General features: G+C 51.6%; 1 protein-coding gene across 2 annotated transcripts in view; it reads right to left on the reverse strand.

Moving 5' to 3' along the window:
* The window catches only part of GRK5 (G protein-coupled receptor kinase 5), a 209,264-nt gene that overhangs the window by 51,345 nt on the left and 144,249 nt on the right, over window positions 1-13,670 (reverse strand). The window contains exons 1-2 of one of the 2 annotated variants that reach the window (XM_004751834.3): window positions 12,693-12,744; window positions 10,985-11,097 (exon numbers count right to left, since the gene is read on the reverse strand). In XM_004751834.3, coding sequence (XP_004751891.2) covers window positions 10,985-11,097; window positions 12,693-12,735 — 156 coding nt within the window. In that variant the 5' untranslated portion in view covers window positions 12,736-12,744. Of the gene's footprint in view, window positions 1-10,984; window positions 11,098-12,692; window positions 12,745-13,670 lie in introns of those variants that run through there. The other variant, XM_004751835.3, reaches the window with a different exon arrangement.

The raw sequence follows: 13,670 nt of genomic DNA on the forward strand, positions 1-13,670 counted from the left end.
CTCGATGAACAGTTGCCTGATTATCACCGTTGTCACTATCGTGCCTTGTAAGACAAAACGCTATTAAGGATGCCTCACCTTTTGCAGCTTTTCAGCTTATAGAAAGAACATACAGAAATTTTTCAGATGTTCAGAGGGTGCACACACACACAGAGGGAGAGGGAGAGGCAGACGCCCCGCTGAGCAGGGAGCCCAAGGCGGGGCTTGATCCAGGACCCTGGGATCACGACCTGAGCCAAAGACAGACTCTTAACCGACTGAGCCACCCAGGTGCCCCTTTTCAGATGTTCTTATCTGAACCTCAAAAAAGCACAGGCAATGATTCGGGAGGTTCGGATCTCCCACTACACCCCTCCGTCTGCATATGACGAGCAGGGGGCTCAGCAGACTTGGCCAGAGTCACGCAGAGGAAAAGCCGGGCTGAGGCTTCCATCTCCAAACTGGAGCTCTTTCTCAACAACTCCAAGGAACTTAGGACTCCAGATCACTGGCCAAGTGGGCGGGACCTCCAGAAGACAAACCTTTTTATTTCCTTTGACCTCAAGAGGGGCTTCTTCACTCACATCTGACGTACTTGCCAAGAGGATAAAAGGCCTCAAGTTAGCAAGAAGCCTGGGTAAGCCTGCCTTTCTCATTTAGACAAGAGAACTAATTGCAAATTGTTTATAACCATTTCAAAATCCACCACCCAAGGATTTGTCAACCTCGGTCCAAAAATGTAGCTATTTCAAAAGAGAGAGGAAATGACATCAACACAGGCTGAAACACCGTGGACGTAGGTGCCCGGCCCTCCGGACCCAGTTCACGGCAACCCCACAACCCACTGTCTAGGGCCCAATCTCCCCCAGGCCAGTCCAGAAGCCCCTCCAGGAAGGAAGCAAGGTAGCACGTGGAGCGCCCGCGGCTGCAGTCAGGCACTTTTCCATCCAACAGCAGTGAGTTTTCCTGTGTTACCATTGCTCTTCTAATAGAGAATCAAGACTCAGTGATATTTCTCCAAAGAAAAATGTTAATGCTTCAGTCATTTGGATGACAGGGCTATGGGACAGTCATTCTGGAAAGAATCCAACCCCCTCAACTTACAGAACTGGACACCAAGGCTCAGAGAAGCCAAGACTGGGCCCAATACCACACAGCTGGTGGTGGCAGAGCCAGGAGAGGAGCACAAGCCTCCTGACTTCCACGGGCCACTGGCCTCAGTGCGTCGCCCGCCTCAGTGCCTCCACACCAATACGACTAGCCTTGTGGGGCTCATCGTTTCTTGCTGAATTGATTTGATTGATGATTTCCTGAGACTATTTATGGGGAGAAGGTGGCTCTTTCGCTTGAGTTTTTCCTGTTATTTTTTTCCCCGCTGCTCACCGACAATCCTCCCAAACTAACACACACGTGTGCACACCCGACACAGTATGGAGCCTCACCCTCAAGGTAGGTATTATTATTCCCAATTAACAGATAAAGAAACTAAGGCTCCGAGAGCACAAATAACCAGTTCAAATGCAGCCAAGTGAGCACGTGAGCGGGCTGGAAGCTATGTCTCCAGAGGGGCTCAGACTTCTACAGCACGACTGACCACTCTTTTTCTAGGGTGAGGAGAGAAGCACCTAGTGTCCTGCCACTCTGGAAACCCGCCTAGTGGTCTGGCACCATGGGAATCTACCCAGACTGCTTTGCAGGACCCAGACCCCGGGCAAATGGCCGACCACCTTTTGGGGTAACTCGATCCCATGCAGAACCCTGGATTTGCACTGTCCCAAAATACATCTGTGAAGGCGGCTCTATTTAACCAAATGGAGGCTTAAAGCTCATTAATCAGCCTCAATAACCAGCTGAAAATATTATTGCTCTGGGTACTAAAACCCACGTTAAAAAAATAACATCACTTTCAGGTCAGCTGCCTCCCAGCAGAGGCCCGGCTGGGCGGCTGGGCGCCACGGTTCCACAGGGAGGCAGCCGGGAGCACGCGGGGACAGGCATCCCCAGCCCAGGATCAAAAGGCCTTTCTTTGAGAGTCCATGTCAGGTCACCACCACTTGAAGAGCATTTGTGTTGGGAGGCAGAAAACCAACAGAAGGCTTCCAGCTGGGCTTTCCACACTGATTAAGTCACCTGGAGTGACAGGCCATGTCTCCACAGTGACCCCCGAGAGGCCTCCTATGGAGAGAAGGTGCCACGGTGCTTCAGCTGGGTGGGCAGAGCTCAGGCAGATCACGCCACCCGAGGCAGGGGACCACCCGGGGAACCCAGTGCTAGGGGAATACCCTTGCTCAGGTAGTGGGCAAAAGCTGCTGAAATCAGCTGTGACCAGAAAACATAAGCAGCAAACAAGAGGTTGGGCCAATAGCCCAGAATTTTACAATTAGCGTTGGGGAATGGCAGCAGGACAAAGACTTCAATGGAAAGAGAGAAAACCACACGCGAGGAATGCCCCCACGGCCTCCATCAGTAAGGGAGTTCTCTCCAACCGGAGACGGTGCTAGGTCTTATCCTCGTCCCCCAACAGAGGGGACATGTGCCGTCCTCTCTGCTTTAAGGCCTATTTGAAACCTCGGAGCTCAGCCCTAACAGCCAGAGCACCAACGGCCACCTATGCTAATCCACTCAGAGGATCCCTCTCCTCCCCAGATACAGCCAGGCCGAGTCGCCCATTTCATGAGCCTCGCCTCCGACTGTGATTTACGCCAAATGCAGAAATGGCCTTTGGAGATGAGATGCTGTTACAACACAAAGAGCAAAATGCTACATTGAGTTTAAGGCAAAACGAATTATTTCTAGACCTCTGCCTGTCAAAGAGTATAAACACTGGTGTACATCCTAGTTTATAAACCTAGTATTTCACCCTCTTGGTCTGCTCTAATTTCATCATCAATCTCAGAAAATGCCGGTGAAAATATGTCCTCTCTATTAAAACACACTTCTCTCCGATGATTTTTAAAAACACGAAGACCACAGCCAGTGAAAGGGGACCTGCCACGTTTTCGAAGCAGCCCCCGTTGGGCAGAGCAGAGTTATAGCTGGATTCCTCTCGGCCTCTGACTCACTCCAGATGCCACCTCCTCCTCCTGGGAGACCTTCTCCGGCCCTGACAAGAAGATGAAGTCAGAGATGCTATGAGGTCTTGCCACCTCCGGCTTCTGTAATTACCGAATGTGGTCAGCTTTTCCAAAGTCCTCGCGGCAGGGACAAGTGACGCGCTTGGCTGGCAGTGCTGCTCAGCATGGCCCTTTCTGGAGAAACACCCAGCTCCACCCACACCGGCCTCGGCGCCTTGCCTGTGCTGCCCCTGCGGGCTGGAGGTCTCTGTCTGCCCCTCTGGAGTCACTCTCTACCCGGGTGTGGGGCAGGCGAGAAGCAGGATGGGCAATTACCCCCTGCCACCTGGGCATCACGGTTCCCTGCCCCCTCTTCTGAAGACCCAGCTTGCGTATGCTGACCTGCGTCAGTCCCTCCCCTTGTCCCTGCGGACGCAGAGGCAGGAAAGGCTCCCACTTACTGCGTCAGTGCTACTGACTTCCCCATCCTGCTAAGCACTCCATCAACAGCCCTGCACTCGTTCGTGGGCAGGCTGTCCATCTCCTGTCAGGACTGAGCAATCCTTCAGATGGCTGGGCCCGGGCCTTGCCCCCTCTCTGCTCCCCAGCTAGAATGAAGCAGCACTGCAGGGGGTGGCGCATCGCCCAGGAATCCCAGGACCGGGTGAGTCTAGTCAGTCCCAAAGCTTGTATCTACCTTGGCAGACTATTCTGCGGTCTCTAGCTGGCATGAGGCGCCTGCATCAGGAACAGAGTCCCTGGCCCCCCTCGGGTCAACAGATGGGATGAGACCAGAGAAAGAAGAGAGGGAGGAGCCGACCCCTGGCCATGTTGGAGTACAGCCTGGGAGTGGGAGGAGTGACTCCAGGGGGACCCCAGACCATACCGACAGCTCTGCAGACACCAGCTTGTGCAAAATAGCCTGGCTCGGGCAAAGGCTTAAAAGAAGGCAGGAGGAAGGGGGTGTCACACTTTTCCCTTGGGGGAGGTGACAAACCCACCAGCAGCTGTCAGAGTCCTTCGCAGAGGGGTCATGCTGTCCCCTCTTGCCTACCCCATCACACTCTCCCAAGAGCCTCAGCCCTGAGTGGCTCTTCCTCACCCTCTCCAACACCCCTGGACCCCCTAGCTCCTTCTCCTCCTCCCCCAGCCCAGAATTATTTCTCTGTCTTCACTCTCCAAGGCTGCCATGGACAGGTCTTTGACTCTCCCGGTTAGTCTTTCAGTTCTAAGTGAAAAGAATCCCGTTCTATGAGCGCCTGGGTGGTTCAGTGGGTTAAGCCACTGTCTTTGGCTCAGGTCATGATCTCAGGGTCCTGGGATCGAGTCCCACATCGGGCTCTCTGCTCGGCAGAGAGCCTGCTTCCTCCTCTCTCTCTCTCTCTCTCTGCCTGCCTCTCTACCTACTTGTGATCTTTCTTTGTCAAATAAATAAATTCTTAAAAAAAAAAAAAAAAAGAATCCCATTCTAGCCTAGTTCAGGCAAAAACCGTTATCTCTTAGCTTTTAGAATTCAAGGATGGACTGAACAACCAAATTGTGGGAGAAATGAAATGCAGCCAGGCCCCAATTAACAGGAACCAGATTCAGGAACCAGAAACAGGAGCACTTCTGGAACCCACTTTGTCTGTGCATGTGCACATGTGTAGGCACGTACACGTGCCTCATTCTCTCTCAGTGCTGACTGGCTTGCTCCAGTGGAACATGGTAGTCAGCAGCTCCCAGGCTTTTTATGTTAAGCATTCTCTACCAGAGAAGGACCTCCACTCAAGTTTATATATCACTGGCCTACATTGGCTCCCAGGCTCACCCCTACGCTACTTGACTGTGAATGGGGGCAGGGGGGTGGTTACACCCATTAGGAACATGGCAGCTCCTAGGAGAGCCATGCTGTTCAGGACTATGGGTGGGGTACCCAGGAGACTGGACAACCTCACAGAGGTATACCAGATGGACCCACTGTATAAGTGGTACTTCTTCCAGATGACCCTGTTCCCAGGGTCTGGCTTTATCAACTGTTCTGAGGGTCTCCATGTCCATCTGAAGAATGATTACTCCCCTTACACCCCCTCCCTCTTTGGCGAGAGCACAGAAGTGATAGAAAGCCAAGACAACTACTGGGTATGACTCATCAATAAGAGAAGTAGAGTCCTTGACTCCTCTGGTGAGGCCCAGCAAATCGTTTCATTTTACAAATAATTTCAGGATAAGCGGGCATATTTAATGCTAAGTGATAGCCCACTGATTTCAAGTAATTTCCTACAGTTCTAGGCTAATGAATGGCTTGAAGTGCCTTTTAGCATTTCCTGATATAAGACTTCATTTGTTGTATCCCCCTATCTAGAGCTGCCAGTCTCCAAGATGGGGACTGTAACAATCCTTGCCTCTGGAGAAGTCTCTTTCATACTGGAAAGAGCTAACGCATGTAAACATCAAAATACTGAGCACAGGACAGTATGGAACCTCTCAGGCTAGGTCGTAACACTCACTGCAGCTTCTAGCATGCTCTCTGGAATCACTACTGTGGGGAAAGCCAGCCATGGACAAGGACACTCAAGCAGTTCACATGGACAGCAACTGGGGACTCCAACCAACAGCCACCACTCACCTGCCAGCCAAGCACACAGACTTCAAAGCAGATCAAGCCTTCAATGACTGCAGCCCCAGCCAACATCTTAATAGAACCTTTTGAGAACCTTTTGAGAAAAGCCAGTAGCATCTTGGTAAATCATCCAGAAATTCCTGACCCACAAAAGCCACAAGATAGGTGTTTCTTGTTGGTTCAAGCTGCTGCATTTTGAGGTTATTTCTTATACAGCAACAGGTAACGAATGCTTACATATGTGAACTCATAGCTAGTATCGCTTACTTTATTGAAAGCTCTCTTCATTTATTCATTTCTCAATCCTTCATTTAATCAGAAAGCAAGTTCCATGAGGGCAAGAACTTCCTCTCCTCCTCAGCGTATAGTCTCCAGCTGCTAGAACAAAGGATGATACACTACAGACATCCAGGAAATAAGTGCTAACCAGCTGACTGGGTACGTGCCACATATCTCCCCAGCCCCAAAGAGAAGGGACCTGAGAACTTTCAGTCATGCCACCCAAGAGAGGGGACAGGAGGGGTCTAAATGAGCTGGCATGCCACCAATGCTCCCAGAAAACAGTGGAGAGAAGAAGTACATTGATCTTGACGAAGTCTGTGGAAAGGCCATACTGGCCTGTGGAGGTTGACCCTGGAGCCCCTTCTGGTCCCAACCAGGTGGGCAAATCCTCTTTGAGGTCAAATCAAGTCACGGCTTTGACTTTAGTCTCTGATCCCGTCTCTCTGTGAGAAGGGCAATGAGGGAGTTCTTCTCAGGATCCCAAGAGGCCCTTGACAACTAAAACTGAGGGGTGCGTTAGCCCTGCGGCCTGCTGAATGACACGCGGCAGTTCTGCTGCCCCTCCGTTACTCAGTCCCCGCTTCGAAACAGCCACGGGTCTCCTGCTTGACTCGAGAAACTCAAACACTGGGACTGTGCAGGACAGCAGCGTTTCCTGGGGACTATGTCAGAGCCTGACGAGGACGGGTTATTTTTAATAAACCCTACTTGGGAGAAATTCAACATAGAGGTGGGAACGGTGTAGATGGTGCCGGCTGAGCCAAGGAGCACCAGGGCTGTATGCGGCCTCCTCGGAGGTCCAGTCAGGGTGGAAGGAAAAAACCCATTTCAGGCGAGGGCTGCGCCAGCCCTGGAAAACTCAATAAAGCCTTCCTGCGTAAAAGAGGTGTTCCAAAGCCTGGTCATTTGACGTCAAGATGGGTGATGAAAAGGCCCTGCTAGTTCCCAGAGATGCAGACAAAATGCGAGGGGCGGGGCCGGCCTCTCCGAGCAGCGACGGTGTTAAGGCGAATGTAAAGACCGTTTGTCGCATCAACGCGGGGAGCCAGACTCACATTTCCTTTCCAGAAAAAGAGCTCTTGGTACTGGCCCAGCAAAAGGGAACGTCTGCACGACTAGAATGAAAATGGGCATCCATTGGATTTTTTTTTTCTTCTTTTCCAACTGACTATAAGCGTCTAACAAGACACGTGGCTGGAAAATTCCACTGGCTCCTGGGTTTAGCCTTGCCCTGCTCTGCCTCATCAACTCTCTAGACGAGTCTCAAAGCTGGCAATGCCTCATCTTTTCCAAATGGGGAGCAGCCTTGGTCCACGGCTCGGTCTTTGGTCCTCACCTCTCCTTCCACATTCATCTCCTGGGTCAGCTCACCCAGCCCATGGCCCTAAATACCAGCTCTACGTTGACAACTCTCCATCTTCCATATCTAGCCCAGACCTTTTTTGCAGACGCCAACTCGAACATCCATCTCCCCTCAAGCATCTCCATTTGGATGTCTGCGAGACCCTCCGGCTGAGCGAGCCTAAGATGGAGCTCCTGGTCTTCTCCCAAACACACCTCCCACAGCCCTTCCCTTCCTCCACCCTTCCATCTGTTCAGGTCAACGCTTTGAAGTCATCCTTAACTCTTCTATCTACCCACAAGGCATCCAAAAATACTGTTCACTCTGCCTCCAAAACATGCCCCAAATTCATCCGCTCTCACCACCGCCAAAAGCTTCCGTGCTGGCTTGAGCAACCATCGGCCCTCGCCTGGACTGCTACAGTTGCCTCCTATCAGAGCTCCTGTGCCCACCCTTTCCCCTCCAATACAGGAGCCAGAGGGATCCCTAAGAATCCTGTCAGACCATGCCACTGTTCAGAGCCCTCCACTGGCTCCCCGTTTCACTCAGAGTCAAAGTTCTTTAATGGCACAAGGTCTTGCACAACCAACAAGTCCCCTAGACCCCTCTCTGCCCTTGCTCCCTCCATTCCAGCCACCGATGCTGGGCCTGTAGGCCTTTGCACTGGCTGTTGCCCGGCTTGCCTTGCCCTTCCACCACATACTCCCCTGGCAAACTCTCACAGATGGGTTCAGCACCCACCCAGAGCCAGCATCGCTCCTTTGGTCTGTCTGTGGAGGCTGCATGCCTGACTAACAACGTCATTCTGCCGGCACGGCCCGATAGTGAGGCTCAGGTGCGGTTTGGAGCCAGCACCTAGAGCAGAGGGCACAACAGGGCGGGGCGGCTGGGGAAGGCTTCTGAGAGTAGAATATGAGAGAAGAAGGAACAAGCAGGCATTCTCCTGAGGGTTACATGGGGGCATTTCAGAAATCAGAAGTGAGGAAGCCAGGGCCCAGAGACTTCAACCTCGGTGGTGGCAAGTCCAAAAACGCTGGGCTCAGGAAAGACCCCGGTGAAGGTCAAGGATGAATAGTGCAGGTGGAGGCCTGGCTGTGGAAGTCCTGGTACTCAGCCTCAGAACTTGGGACTCTATCCTAGGTGTCAATGCTTCCCAACCCTGGATACACAATATAGCCAGGGGCAACTTGAAAAATGCCAATGTCTATTAGAAATCAGGCCCAAACCATGGGTGATGGGCAAACTGTGGTCTCCAAGTACCATTTCCCAGGAGAGGAACCAGGGCTCCTTGGAGATACAAAGGACTCTAAATCTAGGGCAGGAAAGATACAAGATGAGCTGTAACATCGCATCCTACAGGATAGCAAACAGATGCCCGTGACTACTGCATCCTCTCAAGGGCTGAGAATCCATCCTGGTGGCCAACAATGAGATCCCAGAGCATAAGGAAGGATAATGACCACCACACACTGAAATGCATCCATGTGTAAATCCATGCCTTTAAAACAAACTGGTTACTACTACTGGAAGCTGCCAGTGAACTGAGCTGGTATTTAGAAAACATAAATACAGGGAAAGAATGAAGCAACGCCTCCATGAACTTTGCCACCGGGTAACCAAATAGTAATCAAAAGGAAGTGCCCCAGTTAACAAATGAAAAAGGAATGACAAAATGAGAATGTTGCCGCGCTGCAACCCCTACTTAATCAACACATTTGGGTACCGCCTAAATCAGCCGCCATCTCTGACAGAAAGGCAAGCAGAGAGTAACGTCCCCTGATGGAAGAATAAGAAACCACTTATGAAGTCACCCTGCCCCTGCCAAAAAACAACAACCACCAAAAAACCCAACTGAAACTGAATCTGGTCAAGTTTCTTGATTCAATCAGCAATTTGCAAGCAATTCAGAGACACCCGTTACACGACACGTGGGATGGCAGCAAATTCCCATTATGGGACACTCCTAAGGATGAACAAGGAGAGATGGTTCTAGCCTGTTAAAACATGCATTTACAAAAAGTGAGAAAGTTGGACATTTAAACACTAATATTTGATGATAATAATTACTTTTCTTAGAGCCACACGAAGGGTATTGTGCTGATTTTTTTGTGTGAGAAAGAGCCCTTATCGTTCAGGAATACTGAAAGGAAATGCTCACAGATGAGATCCTATGTGTGAGATCTGCTATGAAACACTACAGGGGGCAGGACCTGGCGAAGCAAGACTGGCCATGAGTTCATAATGGTTCAAGTGGGGTGAGCGGTGCATATATTGCTCTCTGACTTCACTTTTAACCATTTGAAATTATGAGAAGTTATGAAACTACTAGCCCCCACCCCCACCCCCTCTAAGATTCGGGTTAATGAGTCTGGGCTTCAGCTTCAGCTTCAGGCACTGGTAATTATTAAGGCTCCCCAGGTGTTTCTATTACTCAGCCAAGGTTGAAAACTCTTGTAGTCACTATGTGAGACACGCTGAGAGCCTCCACCAAAACCAAGACAGAGGCAGTGGAGGGAACTGGTCTGCGAGGGGTCAAGGAATCAAGCATATAGTCCTGGATTAGATGGGGGAAGGGATGATGAAGAGAAAGGGGTCAAGGACATTCCAAAGTTTTTAGGCTTAGGTGACTGCGGGTGCTGGTCACTGGATTCAGGCACATGTCAGGCCTAGTGGGTTTGGGGGTTGAGGGGAAGGTGACTTCTGGGGGAGCTACTTAGTGGGCAGTTTGGTTTGTAAATCTAGAGATTCACACTGAGACCCTGAAGCAGACACAGAATCCTGGGCCCCACTGGACTGCCCCCTAAACCTACACAGAGGTTGGGATGGCCACAGCCAAGAGTGGCATCAGGGCCTCTAGGAAACAGCAGCATCTTGGTCCCCTGCCCCGGGAAGGAAGTCCTGGAAATACCCCATTCCTTCATGGCTGGTTTCCATTCCTTGCCCTCCCACCCACTGTCCACCTTCCCTGGGCAGACACCCAGAAGGCAGTCTGCCAGGCTGGGGCGCCCTGCCTTCCTGCACAAGTGCTGAGGAATTCCTGCATAGTCCTACGTCTTGTCCTAACAGCCCATGCAGACGAGGCACCGTTTGTTTAACAGATCAATGACTGGTAAATGTGAAGGAAGTCTCCATTTGGCATCAAACACATCCGTACATGCCAGCACTTGCTGGAGGCAGTAACGGTCAGATTGGCTTCCAATGGCCAACACATGTTCATTCCACAAACGTTTACTTAAAGCCTGTATGTGCCATGCTCTGTGCTACACAGGGGTGAAGGGGAAGCCCAGGGTCCTGGCCTCAGGGAACGTACATTCTAGTGGAAAAGTAGACAGTAAATAAGCAAACAAACACAAGGTTTGGAATTTTAGGAAATGGGTTTTCAGCTGGAAGAAGGGACCAAGGAATCCTACTGTTACCTTGGGGTGTTATCCAACTTCCCCAGGCGCCACCTTGCATACTAACCCAGGCTCCCAGAATCAGAAAAATGACAGCACTTCCCTTTAAAGCAGCAGTAACTGAGGCCGAGATGGAGGTGACCTCTCCATAGTCACCCAGCGGGTGCAGACTTACAGACAAGTCAGCATTCTCAAAGTCTGCACTGGAAATTTCTTGAGCAACAACTTCATTCTTCACCCTTCTAAATGATGTGGTCTATTTTTCTTCTCTGGACAAAAACAATCACTAATCATAGAGGACCAAAGGGCCTCCCCAGGAGCAGGGACTTACCACTGAGTCCAGGAACTGAATGTAACACTCCAGCCCAGGTCTGGTTTCACAGAACTGCCGGAAAAGCAGTCTCCCAATTGGCTGCTTGTCACATAAACTGCAGTAATCTCTGTCTGGAAACAAGAAAAGAAGAATGTGGTGAGATGCAGGCGAGAGGCAGGCAGGGCCGTCCAGGCAACCCACACCTGGATCCAGAGCCCCAGAGGGATGGAGCAAGACAACTAGCAAACTCTCAGGACCCCTCATTTCTCTCCAAGCTGTGCAGACTCAGAGGGGACAAGGGCATTTTAGAGGATGGCACCAGTGATGCCCCAACCTCTAGTCTTAGCCCATTCCCCCTCTCCAATGCCCTGATTCCTGTATGCCAGATGCCAGCAGTTCCGGGGACAGTGACGCCACTGCCTAGATGGCTGATCACCATGTCACACTGCCCACTTAGTGACTGGATCAGGGCGGCAGGCATGTAATCCAAACCAGTTCCAAATGGAGTGGACCACACTCTGTGCTTGGACACACTGAGCAGAAATGCTCTCTTTTCCTCTGAGAGCTGGGGTGCGCGGGTGTGAGACCAAGGTCAGCTGCAGTGCCCTTGATACTGCAAGGGAAGCTGCCATGATGACGAGGCTCACACACACAGGGGGTCGGGGTGGGAAAATGATGAAAAGTAAAGTTGGTGTCCTTGCGGTGTCACGAATCTCTGGATCAAGCCGTGCCTGCAGCTCAAACCACATCTGAAAAGTTTATTTATGAGCTTTGTTTAGGGAAGTTTGAAAAGATTTAAAAATTACTTGTAATTCAAAGCACTTCAAATTATGAAAACCCTGCATTTTCCAGCTGAGCAGCTAAAGGCATGGAAACAAGAAGTGACCAGCCCTCAGCCACACAGCAGCCAAGAGAGCTCCAAAGAGGAAATGCAGTGCAAGACTGCAAGCCTGGAGGCCTGGAGACCAGGTGCTGGCCAATGACTTGCTATGTGAATTCAGGCAACTCACTTGCTCTCTCTGGGCCTTAGTCTTCCTCTGGACAATAAAGGTGCCTGTTGGAGGTAAGATGGGGGGTGGGGAGGGTGCTGCAGGTGGTACCTTCTGGCTCTTCCTGCAATGATGCTAAAGCCTCTGCAGGTTTCTCTGGCCAGAAAGATGCTCAATGGACTGAGTCATGTTACCTCGAACCCTCTCTAGCACTCCTCGCTGGACCTTTGATTGCGTAGCTGCACTAAAACAGTCAGCTGTCCTCGTGGGCAAACCAGGAAGAGGGTGAGTTAGACCTGAGGAGAGCCACCCGAACAAAAGGAACGATGATATCCTCGCCCAATGCAGAGGAGGAACAAGGACAACCATCCCCGGAGAGGGGATTTCTCTGAAGACAAGGAACACAAGAAGAAGAGAGGACCACAACCATAAGGTCCACTCACTTTCACACCCGAAGAGTTTATCCACAGCAAGTAAAGCTGTGACTTGTAGGGAGAGTGGTGGCTGTGAGCATGGGCTCTGGAGCTAAATGCCTGGGTTCAAACGCCAGCCCCACTGTGTGCCTGTGTGTCCTGAGGCATCTGACTTAACACCTACATCCCTCAGTCTCCGCATCTGTAAACTGGGGACACTAATCATACCTACCTTCTAGGACTATCCTGAGGATTAAATAAGACAATGCATAGAAAAGACTCAGAGCAGAACCTAACCTACAGAAAATGCTTACTAAACACCACCTGCTATCATGGAGTTGGCGGGTCTCTCGGTCTCCATTCCCATTCCTTCAAGGAAATCTCCGTCCCCGCGACCATAAAAATCCAGCCCTAGGCTCTAAGGGTGACACACAATGGGCCTGTGACCCAGTTCTAGCCAACCACAGCCTTCATCTCCCAGCCATATGATAGGGTGAGGATGGGCACATGATTCAGCCCGAGCCAATCAGAAGTCCCTATTTTTATCACAGTGATAGGTTCAGAAACAGACATGTGACTTGGCTCCCAGCCAATCAGAGCCCCCTTCTGTATCCAGGCCACCATGATAGGTTCAAGGCACATGACCTGAGTGGGTCGGAGTTTTCTAGAAGTTAAAGGAGAGATGCCTCTTCTTCCCTGGGGTGCCCCAATGTTAGGCTCAGTCAGCCAAGTGCTGCCACAGCTGTGTTTCCCGTGAGGCAGTGAGAGCAAACAGCGAGTGAAACGGGAAGGCGAGGCTGAACGCAGAAGAAGGAAACCCGGCGCTGCGACATGGCAGGAGCCCCCTGAAGCCCGCCTCAGCGAGGCCAGCCTGGTGCCGGCCCTTTCGTTTCGCCGACAGAGTGGGGAGTCAGCCGGCTTGGGCTCGTGTCCGCGGCAACTCGGACAGCAAGTGAGGAGGCGTCCAGGCCGGAGAGCTCTGCAGCCCGCTTCTCCTCTCAGGGGTGGACGGCCCGAGGGCAGCCACTTTCTGTGGGATTCAGCAGTCCTAAGTACCACGCGTGTGCGGTCCTCTCCCGAACCGACACTTCGGTCAACACGGAGAGCCGCCTTCGGGTTCCCTTCTTGCTCCGCTCCCCGAGTGGTCTGGACTGTTGCCTTAACTCGGTGACCTCTCCCCGCGCAGACGGTTCCCAGAGAGCCGTTCCCTGGGACCTTGAACCCACCTCAGCGTGGGCCAGAATCGGCGGGGAACGGGCTGCAGTGCCAGCCCTCAGGGAGCTTGGATTCCGCTGGAAAGGG

This window comes from Mustela putorius, unplaced genomic scaffold (genome assembly GCF_011764305.1).
Source record: "Mustela putorius furo isolate JIRA1106 unplaced genomic scaffold, ASM1176430v1.1 tig00003909_pilon_pilon_pilon, whole genome shotgun sequence".
Classification (NCBI taxonomy): domain Eukaryota; kingdom Metazoa; phylum Chordata; class Mammalia; order Carnivora; family Mustelidae; genus Mustela; species Mustela putorius.